Raw genomic sequence first — 24972 nt, forward strand, 5'->3', positions numbered from 1 at the left:
ACAGTTGACTCTTATCCACATTTATCTAATTATTCATTTCTTCCAAACAAGTTGTATTACATAGTAGGGTAAGAGAAAGTAATACTGTCAGGCCATCTACAAAATCCTGTTCTTTAAATGAATATTGAAATAGTCCTAGTCTTACTAACAAATCAAGACCCTTTCTAAAAATTGTATAATATATATAGGGTTTGGGAAGCACAACTCCATCTGGAAGTAATTAACCACATAAAGCGGACATACTTGGCTTGTCATTTCTGGTTAAGGATGAAGTGTCTCAATCTCCTGGTTGTGTTTATTTTTCCTTCTTCAGTTCAGTTCAGTCGCTCAGTCGTGTCCAACTCTTTGCAACTCCATGAATCACAGCACGCCAGGCCTTCCAGTTCATTGCCAACTCCCGGAGTTCACTCAAACTCATGTCCATCGAGTCGGTGATGCCATCCAGCCATCTCATCCTCTGTCGTCCCCTTCTCCTCCTGCCCCCAATCCCTCCCAGCATCAGAGTCTTTTCCAATGAGTCAGCTCTTCGCATGAGGTGGCCAAAGTACTGGAGTTTCAGCTTTAGCATCATTCCTTCCAAAGAACACCCAGGACTGATTTCCTTTAGAATGGACTGGTTGGATCTCCTTGAAGTCCAAGGGACTCTCAAGAGTCTTCTCCAACACCACAGTGCAAAAGCATCAATTCTTCAGTGCTCAGCCTTCTTCACAGTCCAACTCTCACATCCATACATGACCACAGGAAAAACCATAGCCTTGACTAGATGGACCTTTGTTGGCAAAGTAATGTCTCTGCTTTTGAATATGCTATCTAGGTTGGTCATAACTTTCCTTCCAAGGAGTAAGCGTCTTTTAATTTCATGGCTGCAGTCACCATCTGCAGTGATTTTGGAGCCCCCCAAAATAAAGTCTGACACTGTTTCCACTGTTTCCCCATCGATTTCCCATGAAGTGATGGGACCAGATGCCATGATCTTCGTTTTCTGAATGTTGAGCTTTAAGCCAACTTTTTCACTCTCCTCTTTCACTTTCATCAAGAGGCTTTTTAGTCCCTCTTCACTTTCTGCCATAAGGGTGGTGTCATCTGCATATCTGAGGTTATTGATATTTCTCCCAGCAATCTTGATTCCAGCTTGTGCTTCTTCCAGCCCAGCGTTTCTCATGATGTACTCTGCATATAAGTTAAATAAGCAGGGTGACAGTATACAGCCTTGACATACTCCTTTTCCTATTTGGAACCAGTCTGTTGTTCCATGTCCAGTTCTAACTTTTGCTTCCTGACCTGCAAACAGGTTTCTCAAGAGGCAGGTCAGGTGGTCTGGTATTCCCATCTCTTTGAGAATTTTCCACAGTTTATTGTGATCCACACAGTCAAAGGCTTTGGCATAGTCAATAGAGCAGAAATAGATGTTTTTCTGGAACTCTCTTGCTTTTTCCATGATCCAGCGGATGTTGGATCAAGCAAATTTTTCCTTCTTAGAGAACAATTAATGTATAAAACAGCGTACTTTTCTATTCTATCAATCATTCAGCCAATTGTTATACCTAAGAAATATTTGGGGGGATTTACATCCTCTAAATATTTTAAAGAATATTTTAAATGTTTTAATTTCACTTCAATTATCATTTTATAAGTTACAATTCCTCCAAAGTTACAAATTAAAATTGCCTACTTAAATTTTGATATAAACCAGGTTCTTTTGCCTGAGCATTATTCTTTTGTCACTTAAATAACCATGAGTACATCCTTTACCTCACGAAAGAGTAACTAATTTTTCCCACAGATTGGCTAAATTGAGTTCTGAACCAACTTGAGCAGCTGCTACCCTTGAAGCTGATTAGTAAAACAAAGTATTCAACCTAACAGAGGAGTTGATTTAAACCAATAAAGACAGGAAACTCGGAGCTGAAGGTGAACCCAGCTCCTGACATGGCCCATTGTTTCTTGGCACACTAAGGCACTCATCACATTAAGTGACCTCGTATCTCATCTGGACTAAATACCAAAGCTGAATGCATCTATTTAAGGCAGATGTAGCCTCATCCTCCAATTTCCAGATCTAAATCACTGTTGTCCTTTCTCATTTATTTTCTAAATTGGCAGCTTTTATAAGAGTAACTGAAGAAAAACAGGTTTCATATGGAGGAGGCAGCTGGGAGACTAGTATATCCTCCTCAGTTGTGTAGAAGAGAATCTTTGAAGTTTAAATTTAGTAAACATAAACCCTGAATATTAACGATGTCCTATGAAAAAGACTAAATTTACAAATAAAGCCTAAGGGGATGGGAGGAAGCCAAGCTCACAGATCTTCAAGCTACAGTTACTCAGTTATAGCATCAAAACACTACTCGAAAGTGTTTTAAGTCAGACAATTTTAGAACTTACCTATATAGATGAACTATTTATCTACTCCTAATTTTGGCATTGACTCTAATACTTAACTTCCATCAAACTCCCCCACCATTTTCAAAACCTTCCGCTTGCAGACCAAATTCCATACTCAGCCACAGAACTAAACCATGATTTAAAATAAAAAAAAACCCAAAACAAACAATAAAGCAAAACAATTCCCATCTTTAAGGAAATAAACGCCGGTTTAGGGCGATTGGGGAGCTATAAGGGATCCTTAAAGTGGATAGATCTCATGTGATCCATTTGAAAATAGCCATACTTAGGGAGATTTTTTTTCTTTCTTTCCTCTAAGTTACTTTATCATAAGAATACAGGATTTAGTACATTGTCTTGTTTGTTTTTTAGTAGCTAAGTTGTGTCCAACTCTTTTGCAACCCTGTGGACTGTAGCCCACCAAAGCTGTCCAGGGGATTTCCCAGGCAAGAATACTGGAGTGGGTTGCCATTTCCTTCTCCAGGGGATCTTCCCAATTCAGGGATTAAACCTGGGTCTGCTGCATTGGCAGGTGGGTTCTTTACGGCTGTGCCACCAGAGAAGCCCTATAGTACATACAGCAAACAAAATGTGTGTTAATTGACTGTTCATGATATCGGTAAGGCTTCTGGTCAACAGTTTGTTAGTAGTTAAATTTTGTGGAGAATCATAAGTTACATGTGAATTTATTTTTTTGGCCTCGCCGTATGTGAGATCTTTAGTTCCCTGATCAAGGATGAACCTGCAGTGGGAGTCTTAACCACTAGAATCCCAGGGAAGTTCCTACATTTGGATTTTGACTATGCATGGGGTCAGCGCCTCTAACCCTTGTGTTGTTTAAGGGTAAACTATATTTTGATAAATAATCTTAAAGAGGTTATGATTTTCAGAGATTTGTAAGACAAAGTTTTCAATTTCCCAAAGAATTGAGCTGCTGCCTAAATGATATCAAAGGGCCAATCTGCCCATCAAACTATGTTTAATTTGCTTCTTTATACAGAAAGAAAGTTTCCAACTAAAATGGAAATACGATGATTTCTATGTTCTAGAACTTCAGGGTTCAGTGCATTATGCCTTCAAAAAGTCTGCACAAAAAGTTGAACATGAAAGCATTTAACAGGGACCTCTTTTGGAGCATATAATTCAACTCCAAACCATTCCACCTTAGGGGCAAAAAGCTTCCAATATTACTCTTGTCAACCCTGGAATATCAATCCCCAGCTTCCACTGCACACTGTTTGGGCTCAGGCAATTCTCCCGGCTCCCTTTAGCATATTAAGGAAGATTTAATAAGCTCAGTTGTACCCTGTCACCATCACTTGTGGCCTGACCATTCCAAATATTTTTTAATCCTAAGAATAACAGAATGACAAAACACCATTTCTTTCTTACACCTGCAGCCTCATTTACCCAAGAATAATGACTCCAAGTTATACAACAAGATGGCAAAGTTATTGGAAACTGGGCCACCTGAAACTTTTGTTTTTAGTCCCATTTTTCAGAAAAAAAAAGAAAAAAAGGGATTTTTGAGGGAAAAAAATCATGAGGAGATAAGAGCATTTATGACAGTGTGTGTGCGTTTATAAAGTGTATGCAAGATAACACCAGGAAACAACTCAAGAATAAATATTTCATTCCCAATATCATAAAAAATACTTAGAAATAAATTTAACAATATAAAGTTCAAAACGTATTTGAAAACTACAAAAAAATTTTTTTATTTTTTAAAATTTACTTATTTTAATTGGAGGCTAATTACTTTACAATATTGTAGTGGTTTAAGTGAAAGTTGCTCAGTTGTGTCTGACTCTTTGTGACCCCATGGACAACACAGTCCATGAAATTCTCCAGGCCAGAATACTGGAGTGGGTAGCCTTTCCCTTCTCCAGGGGATCTTCCCAACCTAGGAATCGAACCCACGTCTCCCGCATTGCAGGCAGATTCTTTACCAGCTGAAGATCTAAATAAATGGATCCACCACACCATGGATTGGAAGTCTTGATGTTAAGATGGCAATACACCCCAAACTAATCTACAGATTTCAACACAATCTCTATCAAAATCCCAGCTGACTTCCTTAGACACTAGGCACCAAGCAAAGATCATTTACAAGAATGAGAAGTACTTGCATCTTGGAGGTACTTTTGATTTGTTGATGAGGGTTTTACAAACTCGGAAACAGAAATCACTGCTCAACCCTGGATTCCCCATCTCCAGGTCTCTTTCAAGGTAAATTTACTGAAAACCCACATAAAAGCCCTCATATACAAACAAGGCCTGGTCTGTAATATAACCTAGTCACTGCCAGCTTAATTTAGTGCTAACAGTGCTAAATTCACCTGGAAAAAACCTGCAGGGGTGGAGTGATGGGAGCTGAGGGAAAGCAGCAAAACCAAACTAAGAAAAAAAAATGTTTCTTGACTGCCTTCCAAAGGTTCAGAGTTTTAAATATACAGAGGAGAAAATACGTTTAAAAATCTTAAACTCTGCAATTTCTTGGGAAAATTTGCAAGGCTGTTTCCTTTAAATAAAGCCATCTAAGGCACACAGTTAGTACCAATTACTAACCCAACAGAAATGGGTTATAGTGTATATTGTTTAGTTGCTAAGTCGTGCCTGACTCTTTTGTGACCCCATGGACTATATAGCCTGCCAGGTTTCTCCGTCCGTTTCTTGGTTTGCCAGGCAAGAACACTGGATGGGTTGCCATCTCCTTCTCCAGTGCTACATCTACTGCATTGGCAGGCAGATTCTTTACCACTGAGCCACCAGGGAAGCCCAATATATTGTATACTCTCTAGTCTAATTTAGGTAGAGAGTTAGTCTCTCTAACTCTGAAAAAGGGATAGTAAGTTAAGTTGAGTAAAGACTAGCTTTTAGACACACTCCCTCTCCCTCTCAAATGACCATTTAAAAGCAAATCTTTAATTAAAACCACACACAGAAAATTTATGCCACTCACAGGAATTTATTCCTCCATTAAATAAGACTACGAATTGTTTAGAACTGCAATTCCACCCAAGATTTATGCTAATTGTTTTTTAATTTTCTTACATCAAAAAGAAGACTCCTATAAAAAGAAAAAAGAATTACTTGGGAAAAAATTTAAAGTTCTCCAAAAGAAATACATTTCATTTAAACATTTGGCCATGAGGAAGGCAGCTGTTATCCCTTTACATTGATAGATGCCACAGAATACGCTAATCTATACAGGCTCCTCCTTACACAACACACACTGTAGTACAGTTAGAGATTTGACACATGAAACTTCCTCCCAAAGGCATAGACAGGTGCACGGCATTTACACTGGCCAGGACACTCACGGTTTTACTTGACAGGAGTCTGTGTTAACGACAGGTACACTTAGTGGCTATCATATCTTCATATTCTTTATAAGCAATTGAGCCATCAGGCTCGATGGCCAAAACACTCAAAGGACTATACTTGGCAGGTACACAGGATGGTCTTGGCACTGAGGAGTCAAGTTTCTCATGGATGATGTTCATCACCATGGTGTGAACTGGAGAGCCATACCGATGTCCGACCGCCCTGGGACAGTCCCCTTTACAGTATCGAGGGTTGTATTTGTGTGGGGCCACAATCCAGTTGTCCCACTTCAGTTGACTAAAGCTAAGTCTAAAGTCATGGAGCTCACATTCATTCTGGGGAAAAAGAAACTGTTTGAAGTATTCACTCAGATTGAATGAAGCTGGAACCAGAGGCTTCTTCAATTCAGAGCTGACACTCTCCTGGTCTCTCCGGTGACGGGACAATCTTACACCCTCAGCAGCTTCTTCTCCCATGGGACAGGCAGACAGCCCTCTCTTCTGGTCAGGATCCTGTGAAGGCTTCCTTTTAGGGTGGAGGGAATGCCACCTGTGAAAAGCCTGAGCACTTGTGTCGTTCAGATATAGAAGCAGTGAGGGCGCTAAGAGAAGAGTCATGTTAAACAGGCTGTCCCGTGCTGAAGGATGCTGCAGCTGGTCTTTCACACATGTAAAATTTACAGACATGTGAATATTCCTCTTGTGGGAGGCCACCAGAGGCTCAAGAGGAGCTGTCACATCAATCTCAATCCATTTGTATTTCTTTCTAAATTCAAACTGTGAGTTAAAGGTAAATGAGTATGGAGCTCTAGGGAGAGTCTTGCTAGAAAACTCTGGCTCTTTTATCACCAGGTTGCACGTACATTTAACAGGAAAGGGAAAAGAAATGGAGTTGTTGAAAGTATATAGCAAGACTGACTTGAATAAATGTTCCACAACAGTAACACGATCCAGGTTAAACAGCAGATCCACTGATGGAAGGGTTCCTGAGAAGAAAAACAATCCAACAGTAATGCCATATATAACAGGAAGTCAAATCAAGGAATCAGTACCTCAGAATGTACTTCTGTCCCTTTTTTCCCCACTTTCTGAAGCCTTAAACGTCAGGGTGGGATAGGAGTTATAAAGAAAAAGCAAGTTATCTGTACCATATCTAAGTCTCAGCACTTACTGCTGGATCACCAGAAATTCAGAATAGCTTTGGTGGTGAATTAAAAGAGAGAATCATTATATGTTGAAGTTTTAGAATCTTAATAACTTGCTCCAAACAAAGAGAAAGCTAAAAAGGAAAGCAGCATTTTTCTCTTGGAAAGTCTTTAAGAGGAAAACTATCAAAAGACACTTGCCAGGCTTGTTAAGAAAACATTCTAAGTTCTTACCGGCAGAATCAATAAAGAAAAAGTACTTGTCTAAGTTAATTTGGAACACTTGAGACTGACAACAAATGGAAGCTCTAAACCCACTGTAACAAAACAGGACATCAAGGAAGGAGAAAGGGTTTAAGATAGCCACAAATGACCTGCTGGGTTAGAAGGGTTTTCTGTAAGTCATGAACTAATGAATATAATTTTTTTTTCTTTTTAAAATAGCACTGCTCCCATCTCTCTCATACACACAAGATTGTTGACTAACACATTGTCCTTGTATGGATCTACTGTTCCACATAAGGACTTAAGCTTTCCTCTCACAGAAAGTAACAAATGTGGGGAAAACATCCTGTTTATTAAAGCACACCAACAGCTGAAAGAGGTACTGTAGGTTCATGTCCAGGCCAACATTGGTAGACTAGATGTCCAGGCCAACATTGGTAGACTAGAAAGAATATGCAACAAAGTCAAAATACCTTTTTTCCAGTCCTGATTTTGTGACCCTGGACAAGATGCTAACCTCCAGCAGCACTCTACCCAGGCTTTAGTCCCATTAAATCTCTTCTAGCAAGAGATTTAGCCTACATCAACCCATGAGGGCATTAGGAAAAAACATTAAGATCAAGTACGAGGTTTGTTTGGATTTGGATATTGAGTACCAAGCAAAGTAAAATGAAAGTCAAGGAGCAAGGGCCAACTCCTTTATGTAACTGAAATGCAAAAGATCTTTCTTCTTCCCTCCACCCATTAACCAATCTGCTCCCACACACCTGCTGCCTGGTCCCCAGGAGCCTGCTTGTGCTGAGCACAGGGGGTGAAGAGCCGAACAGTGTTGTAGAGGTGGCTTCTGTTGGATTTAGGGGTCCCCTCCTTGGTAGCATATGCTTTATAGAGCCTCTTCATGTAGTTCAAAGCTCTGTCATCTGGCTGAAGCCTGGGGGGTTCCCTGTGCCCATCATACAGAACGTTTAAGAGAGGGGAAAGGAGACCAGGTCTGTGTCTCCCATCTAGATGCTTCAGCAAGGACCAAGTCTCAGCCTCAGATTCCAACGCAGTCCTAGCTACAATCTGAGCTTCTCCCCTAGAAGGCTGAGAATCAAGGCTAATAGGAAAACAGAGCCAGGCAAAGCAGCAAAACCAAAGGAAGAATTTGTTGGGAAGCGCCATGGCTTGGAAGAATTAGCAAGGAACACATTTCCCCATACCAGTCTTCTTCCTAAAAACCAGGAAGAGCCTTGGTTGGTCTCTTAAATAAACTTTAGGTGTGTGGGTGGGCTAGGTTCACTTCTGTAATCAGACCTTAAGGATGCTTAGCTGAGGATAATTTTTATCAGCTGACAACACCCTATTCATCCAGTTTGTCCTAATTAGATACAGATTTACTTGGTCATATAGTTTTCCTTTTCCTTTCCCCTGCATTTATTTAAAATCTCTTAGGTTAATGGACTAGCTATGTAGCTGAAAGGCTAAGAGAAAGTGAGGAGTGATTAAAAAAAAAAAAAAAAAAGCCGCCCATTTCTTGAGAGAGATTAAGATTCTTAAAATGTTCCCTAGGTGCTTGCTGAAACTTCCAAGGCATGTGGAAAAGCTAATGATTCATGATGATATCCAGATCTGTTTGTATGCAACTTATGGTATTGGGTTTACTCTTCTCCCTGCATCTGTACCACCTCTCCTACTTTCAGGTGCTTAGAATATTTGTTTACTGCATGTTGATTTGGAGGGTGAGAGAAATTCACAACTGGAATTGAGATTCCAGAGAGCAGAGAACTGTTATTTTGCCTACTTCTCTCAGCTTTGTAAGGATATGTACTTGGAATACTGCAATATGCTTTAAAAAGGAGGACATCACATTTAATCTTGACTCATTTTAAAGTATATCTTGATGCCTTTATTTGGGTCTGCACATTCATCTATGCATACTTTAATTGAAAGGTTTAAAGACGTTTTCAGGTGCTAGAAAATAAATGAAAGGTTTGCTTTTTATTAATCACTCAAATGGTGGGAGTATTTGCTAGGTATTTTTATTCTTACCTGTGTAAGTATTTATGTTCTTGCCTCTGAGCTAAGATCAGGTTAGAGATTATGCTTCAGATAAATGAGACATGGGTGCACTAAGAAGAGCTGAATATACTCACCGTGTAAGATACAGAACCAGTCTGTGCAGTACCTAGGCTGATAAAACCGAGGTATACTGGTAAATTTTAAGTTCATTGTCTGCCAAACCTCCCTGGCTCGGATCTGGCAAGGAGGGTTATAAAACACACCCAAACTGCTGAATGAGAACTTAGTCCTAGATTACACATGGCCAGCAATTCCATGAAAAAAAACATTTACAGACACGTTGCATCAAGTGGAAAAGTCAGTCAGCTGTACAGGACAGCAGTATCCTTAAGTAGAAAGCACTTTCCGAAAATGCCATCGCCTCACACGCGACGCTCCTGACTTCCTCCTGGGCAGTGGAGTAAACAGTGGGCAACGCGGCATTCGGCCCCAGGCACTCTGTCAGGGCGAAGCCGGCTGCGATGGAGGTTGCCTCTTCCCTCCTACAATCACTAACAGCTGCTCATCATTTGTTGGACTATTACCTGAGGACTCTTGTGGCTAAATGGAAACATTTTAGCCAATAAAATGGAAACATTTTTATTATCTCTTGGGAAAGTCTACACCCTGCCAGTGGATTCTAATCCGGTGGCTGACAAGAGAAGTCTCAGATCCGTGTCCCTGATTCGGGTCCAGCGGTCGCTGAGGGCCTGACCATAGCCGATTCCAGTTCCAGCTTACTGGACATGACAGTACAAAAACTCGCGTTGACTGCCAGGCGGCGGCCTCAAAGACGCTTTCCACCGCGCCAGGACGCCCGACCCTAGGGCAGCTCCCGAGGTTGACAGGCCCCTCGCTCTTGTACTCTTAGTCCGTCCGGTTTCGGCCGCTTCCTGAAGCTCCGAGGAAAGCCGGGAACCGAGGAGAAGATTGAGGGGATCCGGTGGGGGGCGCCCCGGGACCCCAGAGCCCGCCCAGAGGCGCTTGGCCCCACCCCAGAGCAGGCACCGCCCACTTCACGTCACGCGGCGGGGGCACGTCTCTTCGGCACTGGGGGCTATGGCGCCGTCACCTGGAGGCAGTCGGCAACTAGTTCTCCCGGAAGTGACCTCACCGCCTCCTGGCGCGGCGTCCGATCCTACCGGAAGTGGTGGACGGAAGCCGGAGGGTCCTGTGGTGTGGCGGCGAGGTGACCTCGGTGTGTGAGTGGGCAGCATCGCGCGGTCTCGGGGACCCCTGGAGGGTGGGGTTGCGTTCTGGGTTGGGGGGATGAGGAGCGCCGCGGAAGGACTCGGGTTGACGGCGGCAAGTCCCGGGCTTGAGCCCAACGCTTGTCCTCTCTCCGTCTTGCAGAGGCCGCGGTGACCATGGGCCGCCAGTTTGGGCATCTGACACGGGTGCGGCATGTGATCATCTACAGCTTGTCGCCCTTCGAGCAGCGCGCCTTCCCGCACTACTTCAGCAAGGGCATCCCCAACGTTCTGCGCCGAACTCGGGCGTGCATCCTTCGCGTCGCGCCGCGTGAGTGCCCTGGCCGGGCGGAGGGGCTAGACTCCCATCCACAGAGGGTATTGCGGGTCCCCTCAGTGAGCACTCTGCAGCTCGCCATAAACACGCTTTCTCTTTCAGTAGTCCTGAATGCCGTTGAACTGGTCATGTCCTCCGCATCTTACAGATAAAGGAGTTGGGTCACAGAGAAATGACTGGCTCAAGGTCACTTGTGTGATTCCAGTGTCTCCCTCTGAGGTCACCTTTACCCACTTCTTTCCTAGCAGTGAACTGTTTTGTGTTAAAGGTGCAGCAGATTGTGATGATAGTTGCACATTTTGACTTTGCTAAAACCCACAGAAGTGTACATTTCAAAATGGTTGAATGATGAAGTTTATGCTATGTGAATTTGACCTCAGTTTTTAAAGCATTTTAAAATGTGCAACAGGGGAGCGATAGGGAAGATTTGGTCACATTTTCCTGGATAAACCCCTTTCTTTTACACAGCTTAAAAATGGGTTTGTAGCATAAGCTTTTTGATCATCTGGTTTAAGAGTGATTTCTTAAGAACTAGAGACAGGAAAGCAGAATATAAGGTGAATCAGAAAACAGGACTGGGATCCATGTGTCTTGTATGTGCTCACTGCTTCCTCTCATTTATTTTTATAGCGTTCGTAGCGTTTTATCTTGTCTACACATGGGGAACGCAGGAGTTTGAGAAATCGAAGAGGAAGAATCCAGCTGCCTATGAAAATGACAAATAAGCAACTCATCTGGATAATGGTTCCTTGTCTGTGAAAGACCCTTCTCTGGGAGAGGAGTGTATATTGTAGTGTCTTGAAGACACAATAAACTTATGGGCTTCACTGTTGTGATTTTGTGTGTTGTGTAAGCAGAGTCCTTGGATGTGACTGCCAGTTTTCAAGTTCATAAACTCCCCTCCCCAGCATGATTGCTGAACCATTTTGGCTAGTCTGAGTTTGGGAAGGAGTGTGGCTCACCCCTTGTTCTGTAATCTACAAGACTGTAGCTGCAACTGAACAGTTGTGGGTGGCATCAACTGTAGGGAATGTTAACTCCCTGCCCACTGCTTCCATATTGACAATAAAATCTAGTAATTACTGTGTCAGGTATTGTTAGCCCTTTATGCAAATAATGTCTTTTAAACCTCACAGCTACCTTTGGTGGTTTTTTCCTTCACAAGTAGCTTTGAAGTATCACCATTACACTCATTCTGCAGATGACACAGGCAAACAGGTTAAGTAATTTGCCCCAAATTATACAACTAGTGAATGGTAGAATCTGGCACTGAAGTTTCTGTTCTTAAAGCTATGCTCTTCTACATGATAGCTATCAAAGGAAGAGATGAGGTGACTCCTTTGCCTCTAGAACTGAGGTCAGCAAACTGGCTACGTTTGTACCAGGTTGCTGAAAGTGCTTTTTAGCCATGTATGACCCATAAAACCTAAAGTATTTACTCTGACCCTTTATGGAAAATGTTCACCCCTGTCTTAGAGCCTTTGAATTATCTTTCTAGTGGAAAAATTACCCTTTTCCCTTCACCTAGGAGATGGTGGGGGTAGGTGTTGGCAGTTTATGCTTCTGGTTCCCTACTCCATTTCTAGAAACTTCCTCTCTTCTAAGGAGCTGTCCTGGTCCAGAGCAGCAGTTCCACAGGGTAGGTCAGCTTCTGGCTCAGGCTGTGTCTTTCCTTCTTATTCTATTATTCCTGCCTTTCATGAACCAAAACTACCTCAAAAATCTATAAGGTATCAGGAGATTGCATTGATTGTGAGCCAGGATAAGGAGGTACAGCTGAGACTAATAGACCTGGGGCCCATATCCTTTTAACTTGCTTCCCTAATGTGTGGTAAAGGCAAGAAACCCTCATTCTTGAGCTATGAACTGCTTACCCATAAAATAGGTATATTAAGACAAAGCCACAGGGCTGAAGTAACTGAAATGTAAGAGTCTGGTGAGGTAGCGCAGGCCTGACAGAAGTGTGTGATGAAAACCAGCCTCACCAAACTAATTTTCCTGTTTGGCTTCTTGTCCAAGTTTATTCCCAGGGCTCACTGCCTGATATGCAACATATTTGGGTCATAGTCTCCTTTGAGAATCTGATGAAAGCTGTGAACTTAAGGTGTAAATACACCCATTCTTAATCTTGCATAGTCTGAACAGGTTCATGGGCCAGGGAGGATCGACTACTTCCTTGACAGGCCATTGATCTCTGTTTCTTTTTTCCCTCCAGTTTTAGCCCCAAGCTTCCTAGGTGGCATGGCCACCCTTGTCCCATCTTTGCTTCATTTTAGACTTCTATTTCTGGTTCTTTTGAGTGCTTTGGAGATTCCAGCCCCAAATCAAACAACCCTTTCTTAGCCTAGACTAGGTTCTGAGCCTTTTGGTCTGAAATCTTTTATCCCAGTAGTGCTCTACTGAGAAGACTGTCCTAGAAGTCTTTCCATGCACTCAGCTTCTACTTCCAGATAAAATTGTTAAGCATTGCTTTAAGCCTGTCCCTCACTAAAGGACCTCCCTCTCTGTGTTTGGTGACTCAGAGTTCTGTGTAGTAGGGTCCTGGAGGGTGGGGGTAGTGGTAGTAGTGAGTGGTGTGGAGTATGAATTACAGCTCAATACACCTGTACATGACTGGGATCTGGGATCATTTTATGGACTATTCTATCTGTAGAAATTCATAAAGAAACTGAAAATGGGTGGTCTCTTAAGAGGGACCACTGTTGTGGGCCTCTATAGAGGATCCACTTGGAACCACCAGCCCAGGTGTGGCTCCTTCACCTGCTGCTGGGGCACAATCACTTTTTCATTTAGCCCTCCTTTTCCCCAGCAATGCTCCTGCTCCCAGAAAGGCATTTATCTCTGGTCTGCATAATGCTGTGAAGGGGACACTTCCATCAGCCAACACGTTGCCAGAGATGCAGGCCCAGAAGTCAATGCCAGTTCTAGCCAGCAACTGAGCAAATATACTCTATTTGTTGAAGTTTTACCCAGAAAAGTTTTTCCATTTCAGTCTTTCATTTTTCATTAGGCATGTCCTACTTAGGGACAGCAAAAAATTTCCAATTACTGTCAAGCCCTTCATGATCTTCCCTCCACCTGGAATGTGTTTCAAACAGCTGTTCATGTAGCTACCCGTTCGGTCTCACATTTCATCCTAGGCACTTAACTTCAGAAACAGAAAATCCCTCGGAGTTGTATTCAGAGTTACCAAGCTGTAAGCTATCAACCGTGTGTGTCTCTTTCTTCTTGTAAATTAATCATTTGAAAACCCACATGTCAGTGCCTGGGAGGCCTCACAGAGATGCTCCCATCCATCTCATTGACACAAGAGACTAAAGCCCAAAGAGGGGCAGGGCTGGCTTCTGGTCAGCTAACCTATGTAGGTCCCTGGCTTCTGCTTTCCAGCCAAGCATTTCTTCTTCTTATGGCTGCTTAGACCTTTCTGCTGGAGAAAGGAACATGCACTCTTATGTTGATTCATTCAGCAAAATACTTGATTGTACAGAGCCCCTGCACTTTTAAAATGTTTATGTTTTAATTTCAGGAATAGGCCTTCACAGCTACTCAAGGGATGTGGGATGGCCATGCCCACATCTGGACAATTCTGTCACTTCAGCTGAATGCTGTCTGGATGCCACTTTGCTTTTAATAAAGTTTGACTTTAAATAAAACAACTACCGGGTTAGTGTAGACACATATTGAAATACTCTCCCTCACAGTGATTCCTCCATGGGCAGTAACTAATGGATCTTTTCTTTTGGGAGGAGGGATAGCATACAAGATAGAGGCTTGGGCCACAAAGGCTTCTGCAGTGTTGTCACACCCATGATGATGAATAGCCAGTCCTTTATTCCCCCTACAAAGAGGGGCCCCAAAGCCCCAGGCCTTTCCCTTGGCTGTGGTATTGGCTTTGTAAGTTAACAGGCTACTTTGATTTTGCCTTAAGTACAGGATGGCAGAAATGGAGGACTGGGAGAAAGCGTCCATCTTGGGAATAAGCCCTTTCCACATCCCACTTGGCACATCACTGTAGGCTTGTTAAGGGGAGGTTGGCCCTCAGCCCACAGACCCAACTGGCTCTAGGCTATCACGTTGTTCAGGCTTTTGCTTATTTCATCAGATTTCTGTTCTTACCCAATGTTCACTAGGTCACCTCACAGCCTCTTCTCCATCCCACAGAAGTTCCTAGTTAAGCCCCTACTTGAGGTCATTCTGTATCGAAGCTCAGAAGTAAAGGGAAGGAACAGCTAATTAGTCTCAAACTTGCAGGATTGGTTGGGTGAGTTTGGCATAGGTCTGCTTCTCCATGCTCCTTAAGTGCAAGCGATGGTGTCTGTCTCCAGGCCTGGCTTGGTCCTGAAAGGACTGGGAACAGGCAGATGGATGATCTGTGGTCCTACCCTACCCAACCCCAGCCCTGAGGTCTACCACACTCCCTTTTACTTCCTTGGCAAGAGGATTGGTGACTGTCCTGTAGTACCTTCAGCTGTGCCACATCTCCACCACTTTTTCTTGGGGAACAGGCACACCTGCCATATCCAACCTGTGAAGATGAGAAGGGATTAGGGAAGAGGTATCAGCCAAATGTTCAGGGAGACACAAGGCAGAAAATAAAAATCTTGTTGCCTTTCTTGGCTTTTTCTTCCAGATCAAAGGAAGATCTGAAGTCCTATATATCTCCTTTTTCAAAGAATTCAAATTCACAGCTTTCTCTACAAACTTATTAAAATATCTGTCACTTAATGAGTACCCATAATTACTCATGGTTTAGGGACTTGCAGTGGTTCCTACTTAAGGTGACAGATGTTTTGGGCTTTGGAGAGTTCTCAGCCCTATGCCTGCTTCCCTGAAGTTGATGGATGTGCTCTGTAAAAGGCTCAGTCATGTACTGGCAGGAAAGCTAGTAATTCAAGGTTTGCAATATCTGTCACCACTGTCAAGCTTTCACTGACTTAGGAGGCCCTGCTATTTCCTCAAATTTTAAAGAAGGAAACAAAGTCAACCAATACTTATTTGCCCATGATTGAAACATGTCAGTCCTGATTGCCCTTCTCCTGGGAGATAGCAGGTAGGTCGGACTTTGAATTTTCTGCTGCTGGGTTTCCATTTTCTAGACAAACGATGTGGAACAAATAATTAGGGAGACAGTTAATCTATACAAACAAGGATCTGGGGCACTGTAGGCAAGTCTGGCTGAAGCATCCTCCCACATACATCTTTCCACAGAAGGGAGATAAGGGCCATATCCAATTGCCGGTAACAAAAGACATCAGTGCTTCTTTCCTAAATAAGCTGAAAGGACTCAGCACTGTTTCTAAAGAACTCATTAGGAGAATTCTATTTTGATTAGTGATTTCACTGAGCTATTTTGGAATGAAAATGTGGCTAAGTGCCTGATCTCCCTCAATGGCTTCACGTGGCTTTTCAAAGGGGAGGAGGTAGTGCTGACTTTTGGTAAAATGGGTGAAAAAGTCCAAGCCAGCAACACAATCAAAGTCCAGATGAGGGATCAGTAAATACGTGCCTGAGAGGCAGGCCTTGAACACATTCCTCTCTGGTAGACATTAACTTATTAAACTGACCTTGACTGCAAATATAAACTTTGCCCCCATCTTACCTGGCAACCAAAAAAGAGGTGGGTCTGTCTATAAAAAGAAGTGGGTACTGTGCCCAGCCCTTCAGGCTTCCGGATCCTATCAAGATGTGGCACCTCAAACTCTTTGCAGTACTCATGATCTGCCTGTTGCTGTTAGCCCAGGTAAGGGCAGGATATGTATGTGGGTGTGTGGGGATGGTAGGGGTGGAGGGGGAACTGTAGGCAGAACTTGAGAGCCAGACTCAGTCCTGAGGAATGGACCCCTCTGCTCTGAGTCTACAGCATCTGGGGGTGAGGGTGGGTGGGGTGATGATCATTATTCTAAGATAAATAGTAAGGTTTCAACTCTTCTACACCTGAGGTGGCTATGTCTTCGCCCTACAGGTAGATGGCTCTCCAATACCAGAACAGAGTTCAGCAAAGAGAAGGCCGAGGAGAATGACCCCATTTTGGAGAGCGGTTTCCCTCAGGCCCATTGGAGCCTCCTGTCGGGATGATTCTGAATGTATCACGAGGCTATGCAGGTACTCCACAAACCTGTGAGCAGGGCTGGCTGGACCCAAGAGGCCTGGGAAGCTGGACAGAGGAGAGATCAGCACATACAGACCTAATAATGAAACTGGGGTGGAGGACTGCCTGGGCTAACGATAGGGGCTCCATGGAGGACAGTCCCTCAAAAGTTAAGAGCCAAGAACAGCTCCAAACAGGTACCCTGATAGGGTGATACCTTTCCTTTTTTTGCTCTACTCTGAGACTGGATATCAAGCACAGGAAGGAAATGCAGCAGAGGTGGCTCTGGGGACTGCTAGACCTTTGTCTTAAAAATCACCTTTCTTTTCCCTTAGAAAAAGACGCTGCTCCTTAAGTGTGGCCCAGGAATGATGTACACACCAGGGGAAAAAGAGGACAGCACTTACTTACAACAATGCTCCGTTCTATGGAATATTGATTAACTGCATTTGGCTGGAGACACTTAAGTAAAGCAATCTTGTTTTTAAATGTTTGAAGACAGATATACGCTTTAAATTGGACTCCGTTTCTTCTTATAATGTTGATATGTAGATAAGCATAACTAAACTTGTTAACTTAAAAGAGTTTATTTTTCTATGGATACTATTAAATGTCTCAAACTGAAATTTTGGCAGCCTGGAATTCACACTTTTGAGGGGAAGGATTCATTTTGTATACTACAGAAAACCCAGCATTGCCTAATGATAATGTGTTAACAACTTAATCTGGAAACTGCAGTGAGAGTTAACATTTCTTCAGGTAATAAAAACACAATGGCAGGTTAAAGGCAAAAGTTTAGTAATAGCTAGTGATTAACCTGGAGAAGGCAATGGCACCCCACTCCAGTACTCTTGCCTGGAAAACCCCATGGACGGAGGAGCCTGGAAGGCTGCAGTCCATAGGGTCGCTGATGGTCGGACGCGACTGAGTGGCTTCACTTTCACTTTCATGCACTGGAGAAGGAAATGGCAACCCACTCCAGTGTTCTTGCCTGGAGAATCCCAGGGATGGGGAAGCCTGGTGGGCTGCTGTCTATGGGGTCGGACAGAGTCAGACAAGACTGAAGTGACTTAGCAGCAGCAGTGATTAACCTCAGCAAGTTCATAAACCATGGCCCTGGATCTTAACCCTTCATTGCATGTAAAGAACATATCAGTGAGGTGCAAAGACAGGCAATATTGGTTTGTCTATGAACAGAGAGAACCAGAAGAAAAACCTAGTTAAATGAAACAAAGCCCAAGCCACCAAGAATAACAAGAAGGATGTGTATGAGATTTCTCTTGGAGCAGGGAGAATTATGATCTATGCAGAGGGACCCATGGCCAGCCAGTTCAGATTTTTTTTTTTTTTGCTGTCCTGTGAGTTTATTGTGGTCTGTTTTTACATCATTGTGTGTGTTAGTTGCTCAGCCGTGTCTGACTCTTTGTGACCCCATGGACTGTAGCCCACCACGCTCCTTTGTCCATGGGATTCTCCAGGCAAGAGTACTGGAGTGGGTTGCCATTTCCTTCTCCACAGAATTGCTGTAATCAGAAATTAAGACCTGGACTGGTGGGACCAGACTTTAAAAGAAGAAGATTAGCACAGAACCCTAATATACAAAACAGAAAGTACACAGAAAGGGCAAAGTAAAAGTTGAAAAAGTATAGACAGCACAGTGTTTATAAACTTTAATACAGAAAATCTATTTGATATTTATTAAACTTAGTTTCTCCAGCTATGGTTTGGCATTATACAAAGCATCTTAATGACACAGTAGAGTTAAAAAGATCTTTACAAATTGAAATGTGATACCCTTGTCTCCAAATATTTTAATTGCCATAAATTTGTTTAAAAATACACATTAAACGCATGTTTGACACTCTAAACTTTCTATAATCTCAATACCACAAAATACATATAATATACTATACAGATGTGGAAAAATCTAGTTAGTATATAATACTTTGCTCACCATTAACAGCTTTATTACGTGAAATGCACATACTGACTTAGAAATCCTAGCTTTTGAGCCCCAAAGTACCTCTGAAATTTTAATGTATTGCAACAAATAAAATCACAGTATATAATTGAAATTTTGGTTGAAAATGTCAGATGCCTAAATATTTTGGATAAAAGAAATGTAAAACAAAGATTTGGATCATGTATAAAACAAAGGCATCCTATCAGACACTAACAGTACCTTTCTGCAGAATCAACAAGGCTTTTATCAGTGGCATTACCTCCCCTCCAAAACCCTCCCCAAATATCAAACCATTATTCACCAAATAATTTTAATTAAAAAAAAAAAAAAGGATTTTCAATAAATATATAAGTATTTATGTCCTCCATATACAAAATTTCTTAAAACCATTCAAAACGGAGGCTGGATAGAAATTTTCATAACTGTGCTTACCAACCCCACATCTGGTCCTCAAAGGTGATGCCTTTTTAGGCACTGCCACCTGCGCCAGCTCTGTTGGTGAGCCCTGCCCATTCCCACCCCACCTCGACCCCAGTACTGTTGAATGCTCATGTCAATGATCTGCCAGGTGTGTGCATGAAGTTGTAAAATGGGGACACTTCTTGAACAGCAACAATAAACTCAACAGTATGGATAATTATGGCATTGATCTGAAAGGCAGCATTTCCAAATAGATTTTTTCCAGACAGGAACATAGCAGGTAGAAAATTCCAGTGGTAAAAAGCTGTAAAGAAACCCCATGTAAGAGGTCAAAACAGAGTATTTCTAGAATTTCTGGGTGGGAGCTTTTCCCCCATGCTCTAAATTAGAGCACCTTTTGGCTGTTTCTTTTTAAGAATGGGAATTTATGCTTAGCTGAGGAATGGTGGGCAAGGAGAGGTCAAAGGCTGACATTCCCCAAAGTCAACTTCATTATATGACGATTACTTGGGTTGCTATTTTCCGTTGCTTAAAGATTGGTTTAGACTTAACTCTAATGCCTTATTCTGTGACCAAATGCCATCAAAAAGAAAAAAAGAAGATATTCTTTCCATTCGCTTTTTGGGAGACTGTAAGTTCTTTTTAATTAACCATATGGTTTGAGTGAACAGAATCTGCATTTGCTTTACCAACTATTAATAACTTACTTCCTATCACTTGTTGGCTTAGTTATAGGGTCTAGGGGTCTAAAATGAATTTCTCTATTAGTGAATATGTGAAAGAAATGCTCACAAACATGAACAATTTGGCCTCTTGTCACTATATATTCTAAGTCATTCAATACTTATCTCTTCTATTTATATTACTGAATAGCAACCTTAGATGTGCAATATTATTATTGGAAAAAATTCTGCCTCTCCAACACATAGATACATGAAATTGAAATGAAATCTGTGTTCCACATAATTAGGGAATGAGTTATAGGAATCTAGATGGATTTGAAATGTTTTGCTTTGCAATCTACTTAGGATTAAAAAACAATCTTCACAATCTGCCTAAAACATCCTTCCCAGTAGATGTTCCTGGGATCCAGAGGCAAACTTCTATAATTCAAAATACATAATGAGGCCCTTTTGTTCAATTAGCAACTGGAAAATTAAAATCCTTCCCACCCTGTATGAGCCCTATAATACTACGGAAGGGCTCAAATATATTTTAAAAGTTAATTTACTACAAATCATAGTAATTAAGCTTTAACAATCTAAAAGGAATACACATTGCACCCTTGAACATTAATATTCAAGGTGTCAACAAGAAAGTGTCTTAGATCAATAAATAATGTGGAAATAGTTGCACTAAGCTAAAATACTAAACACACACATTTCTGACAAACTAATTTCATGTTTTCATACATACATACATATATATAAAGTGTGTATGTGTATATAATTTTAAAATCCAAAGTTGCATACCCTCACACTTAGAAGAGTGCACAGCGTACCTCTCCTCTACACAACTAGGCATCACTGACTGGAGCAACTACAGACTGCTCTGAAACTCCACAGAGTGCTGCTGGCCTCCAGAGCCAGAACGTTCATTTACAACAGGTGTGTTTTGCAGGCTCTTGCTTCACAACACAAGCTTATTCAATAAGGTAATTTCTCAAAGTCATTGTCATTAAATACAAAAATGATGCTGTCTGATCTAGCTGATTAGACCTTTCTTTAATGAAAAGAAACAAACAACGATTAAAAAACAACAAACAACAGCAAACCCAATAAAGCCACAAGTGTGTTGTTCAAAGTGCAACCCAGACATCTGTGCATCCATCAGTGCAAGAGCCCCTCAGAGCACAGGCATGTGTGGGCATGTGCACACATTACTCTAGACAGCTTTTACATTGGAGAATTAAACTAGTGATGGTCAACCTTCTCTACTCTGCAGCAACTACAGTTGTGGATTTATCTGAAGTATTCATTGCTTATAAAATCAGTTAACTACTTGCCCAGAAAAAGGTGGCACTGAGGCAAGAAATGGGCTAAATGCTTCCCGGTCAGGCTGGGCCTAGGCTGGACTGTGGAAACTTGAATCACCTGGAGGGGAGTGTTCCCCACAGCCCAGCCTAGGCTGGGCAATATTATATACCATGTGACAACTTCCTCCACTGTAATCTGTTCGCTGGTTGCCAGTGGTGTGGCTGCTGCCTCCTGGCATACAAGTGTGGTCTTAAGAGCAGAACACAGAACAATTTTTAAAATAGTTGCTATTTTTATAATTAACTATATTAAATACAAGTCTTAGGCTAAGTAAGTTTTAGCTACTTGTCAAAATCAGTTTAAGTATTTAGAGAACACTGAAGACACCTATTGAGGAAGGAGGAATGGTCGTCTGTAAAGGAGTCCAAAGTACGTGCTGAAACAGATGCAGACAGACAGAACTTCTGAGGAGATGGACACAGAGGAGAGGGAGGGGTGTTTCCACAGACTTTTACACTGAAAATTCAACTGTTTAGAAAAGGAGTTTGATCCATCGCCCATTACCACCTAGTGGGAAAAATCCTCCACAATTAAAAGCTTGAAAAACTTATTTCCCAAGAATTAACACAGTTTTAGAGACAGAATATTTTAGCACAGCACCATAAAACATGCAGGAAATTCTGCTTTAACAAATTATCAGTGTGAAATGTTCCTGCTATCTTTCAGGACTCACAAGAGACTAGAACACACTGGAACTCAGAAGTGCCCCACTGGCTGCTGTTGCTGAAAGCCTAAAAGCTTTAAGGATACTTTTTCCATTTCCAAGATATCACAGAAAATTAAGGAATCAGAGTCAGAGAAATTAGAGAAGAACAGGGCAAACATTTACTTTGATTAACTGTGGCAAGTTTCTTACTGAATAACCACCATGGATCATAGAGAAGCTGTCTTCTTAAGGAAAACTGTTTCTAAAACACACTAAGATAAAATTAGCAAGATATCAGAGGCAATTTTCTCCAAGGGAAAACTGTTAAATTCAACATAAATTGAGGATCTGAATCTTCAGTGATATGCAAAAAAAACCAACTTGAGGTACAAAACCATTAAGAAGCTCGAGATGAGGCCACAGGACAAGAAAAGTTAACTAGCTTCATAAGTGTAGATTCAGACACAGAGGGGCCACTACACCACTGGGCTTAGAGATTTTCTATCCCTTCTTTCTCATTTCAAACCTTAGCGATCATCTATAAATAACAGGGCAATCCTTTTTTCTGATTGAATGGATTCATTTTTGGAATTGGGAGGACAAACTATTTTTTGAAGCAGCATTACCCAATAGGTTAGACTAAGTCATGTACCAAAGCATTAGCTTTTCTGAAAGAATTAATCTTTATGTGAGCCTAAAGGACAACTGAAAAGGAAAGAGAATTTAACATTATTACTACAGAAGACCAACCATATGGGTGATCTGCTCCTAGTGTAAAACTTCATCTGTAAACAATCCATAGAGTCTTCATTTAAAGGTAAGATTTAAGGCACACCAGACATGATAGGGGCACTAAAACAAAAGACAGAAGGTATATTTCTCACCTTTAACTCCTATCTGCACCTTATAAGGGAAAGGTACTTTGATATAAAACTCTTAACAGAGCTGGCTTATTAAGCTCTACTCCTGCTCCCCTCCCCTTCCCAAGAGAGCTCACATTGAAACAAGTTAGGTACTTTTCTAGTGCGAATTTTCTGATCCCATCAGAAACATACATCATTGATGAAGGCTTTCAAAATACAAAGGTAGTAAACATAAGATAGGTTTAAAAGGTGAAATTCATCATCTCTATATCAGGCATTAGAACCCTAAGTTGTATAGCAAAAAGCACACACACCAAAGCTCCAGGCCATTTTACATCAGTCACTGCATGCTCCTACTGGAGCATCACAGTCTAGTGTGGGAAAATAATTTTTTAATTAAAATTCTGAAGAGAGATTTTACCCTACAAACATCATCAATGAAAGAGATATAGGCAGCAATCCTCAGGAGTTGGATCATCCTTTGTTCAACAGTAACTTATTCTGTTTCAGTTAAGTGTCAAATTATTAGTAGTAACAACAACAACCAAACATATGGTTTAATAAAATCCATAAGGTTCAAGATTGTCCTTTTATGAAACCCTTCACACGATATGCTTCTCCTAGAAAGTTTGCCTGCCCTCTTTTGTAATGCATTAAATGCAAGTTACAGTCACCTTGTGATTGCTATAGTGTTATTAACACATGTTCACAGTTCTTGAAATAATGCATACCAAATCAGAAACATTTCACTTTACATTCACGTAGACTGCCATCTTCTCATATCTAAGTGATTTTCCATGTGTAGAAGAATATCCTTAATATTGTACTAAGTATAAATTCTGCAATAATAAAATTGTACTTAAGATCTGAAGTAATATCAGGTAGTAGGTGTAGAAAGAACATGTCCATATTCTAGATAAACCAACTCTTACTCTTAGAAGAGTTACCACAAAAAGACATTACTTTTAGGTAACAAAGCTCCCAAAGTATATAAATAAAGTCTACATTACATTTACATAAAATATTCAACAGAGTAAATTTATAGGCAGAAATAACTAAGTTTTAAACTAGCCCCAATCTGGGAACTTAAAAAAATTAAAATAAATAGAATTTCAACAAATTAGTAATGAACTGCAACTGAAATTTCAATCTTATTATAGATCATTGAAACCAACTATCAACATGCTGCAGATTTAAAAGTATTTAAATAATTTTTCTTATTGGGAATATTGAAGGGTCAAATGACATGACTTTGGGTTATTAAAAAAAAATGCAGGAACCAGGGAAGAGAAAACCATTCCTCATTCTTAGTGTCAACTAGGTGGTGTGTTATGGCAGTTTTCCTTCGTGACATGACACAGTGTTGTGGAGAAAATCAGAGGCAATGAGATTGTGTTCAGTTCAGGATATCAACTTGGCATCCTGGCGAAGCCAGTGCAGTCCCTGCCGGGTGTAACGAACTAGGTCTGTCATGATGCTTGCATTAAAGATGAGAGGGCCCATTACTTTATCCAGTTCAGCAAAGAATTCTAGAAAACCAAAAACACTCATTAAATGATGCACACTCTTTTCAATCAGTGCTTTAAAGTTTTTAGTCTAGACTGTAAAAAACTATTCATATAAATCATAGTAAAAAACATTTCCTCCTGCACTAAAATGGTAACTGTTCATGCTTTAGAACAAATCATCCCATAGTCAATCAAGTTATATTTTCCTTAAGTCACAAAACATTTTATAAAGACTATATGGTCAGGAATTAAGAGTTATACATATAAACAAAATGTCACCGATGGAAATTGCTACTACAAAGCAAACATGATTAAAATGGAGACCTAATTATACAAGGTATTGACACTATACTATTACTCAAAACATTCTCTGTGAACAGTTTTTGTATAAGAAGCAAGTGGTATGAAAATGCAGGATGTTGTTATCTGCAAGTTTCCCCCATAAGAGCCCCTGTGAAGTTAGATACTTACAGAAGCCTGTGTCCAATCTTTCTGCTGTCATCATGTCATGCAACTTTAATGAACTGAATCTCATGTTTTAAACAGTAGTTTAAAAACGTAAGAGATAGAAATGACATGATTCTTTCTATGTGAACAAAATCAGACAGATGTGTATGTAAGGCAGCGGGTAGAGAGGAGGAAAGAATGACAGTATCCTAACATTTGATCCCAACACCATTCTGGGAGAAAACAGAGGGATGTAGGACTCAGTGAGGACAGTTTTTATATGCACAATGATAATAAAGACCTTAGTATACATATATAAGATAAGAAGTAATCAAACAGTTGAGGAGAAAAAG

The 24972-nt window shown here is 41.2% G+C and overlaps 4 protein-coding genes across 7 annotated transcripts in view; 2 read left to right on the forward strand and 2 right to left on the reverse strand.

The window, feature by feature from the left end:
* Nucleotides 1-5333: 5333 nt before the first annotated feature.
* Nucleotides 5334-8580, reverse strand: GDF9 (growth differentiation factor 9). Its single transcript, XM_086411552.1, has 2 exons — nt 7849-8580; nt 5334-6697 (listed from the first exon to the last, which is right to left on the reverse strand). Exons 1-2 carry the CDS (start codon nt 8243-8245, stop codon nt 5733-5735), a joined length of 1362 nt encoding a protein of 453 aa, XP_086267678.1. The 5' UTR covers nt 8246-8580; the 3' UTR covers nt 5334-5732.
* A 1693-nt stretch (nt 8581-10273) lies between these two features.
* Nucleotides 10274-11475, forward strand: UQCRQ (ubiquinol-cytochrome c reductase complex III subunit VII). Its single transcript, XM_086411553.1, has 3 exons — nt 10274-10319; nt 10475-10642; nt 11279-11475. Exons 2-3 carry the CDS (start codon nt 10489-10491, stop codon nt 11371-11373), a joined length of 249 nt encoding a protein of 82 aa, XP_086267679.1. The 5' UTR covers nt 10274-10319; nt 10475-10488; the 3' UTR covers nt 11374-11475.
* Nucleotides 11476-16244: 4769 nt separating this feature from the next.
* On the forward strand, nt 16245-17362 carry LEAP2 (liver enriched antimicrobial peptide 2). Its single transcript, XM_086411554.1, has 3 exons — nt 16245-16388; nt 16611-16750; nt 17072-17362. Exons 1-3 carry the CDS (start codon nt 16332-16334, stop codon nt 17106-17108), a joined length of 234 nt encoding a protein of 77 aa, XP_086267680.1. The 5' UTR covers nt 16245-16331; the 3' UTR covers nt 17109-17362.
* A 1029-nt stretch (nt 17363-18391) lies between these two features.
* Nucleotides 18392-24972, reverse strand: part of AFF4 (ALF transcription elongation factor 4) — an 85131-nt gene continuing 78550 nt past the window's right edge. For all 4 annotated transcript variants that reach the window (XM_086411550.1, XM_086411547.1, XM_086411551.1 and 1 more), the window contains one exon: nt 18392-24193. In XM_086411550.1, the coding sequence (XP_086267676.1) occupies nt 24066-24193 (128 nt within the window). In that variant the 3' untranslated portion in view covers nt 18392-24065. The remainder of the gene's footprint in view (nt 24194-24972) is intronic.

The sequence above is a fragment of the Bos grunniens genome, chromosome 7 (assembly GCF_055505025.1).
Source record: "Bos grunniens cultivar Pamir isolate PY7600 chromosome 7, Bosgru_T2T1.0, whole genome shotgun sequence".
NCBI classification, from domain to species: Eukaryota; Metazoa; Chordata; class Mammalia; order Artiodactyla; family Bovidae; genus Bos; species Bos grunniens.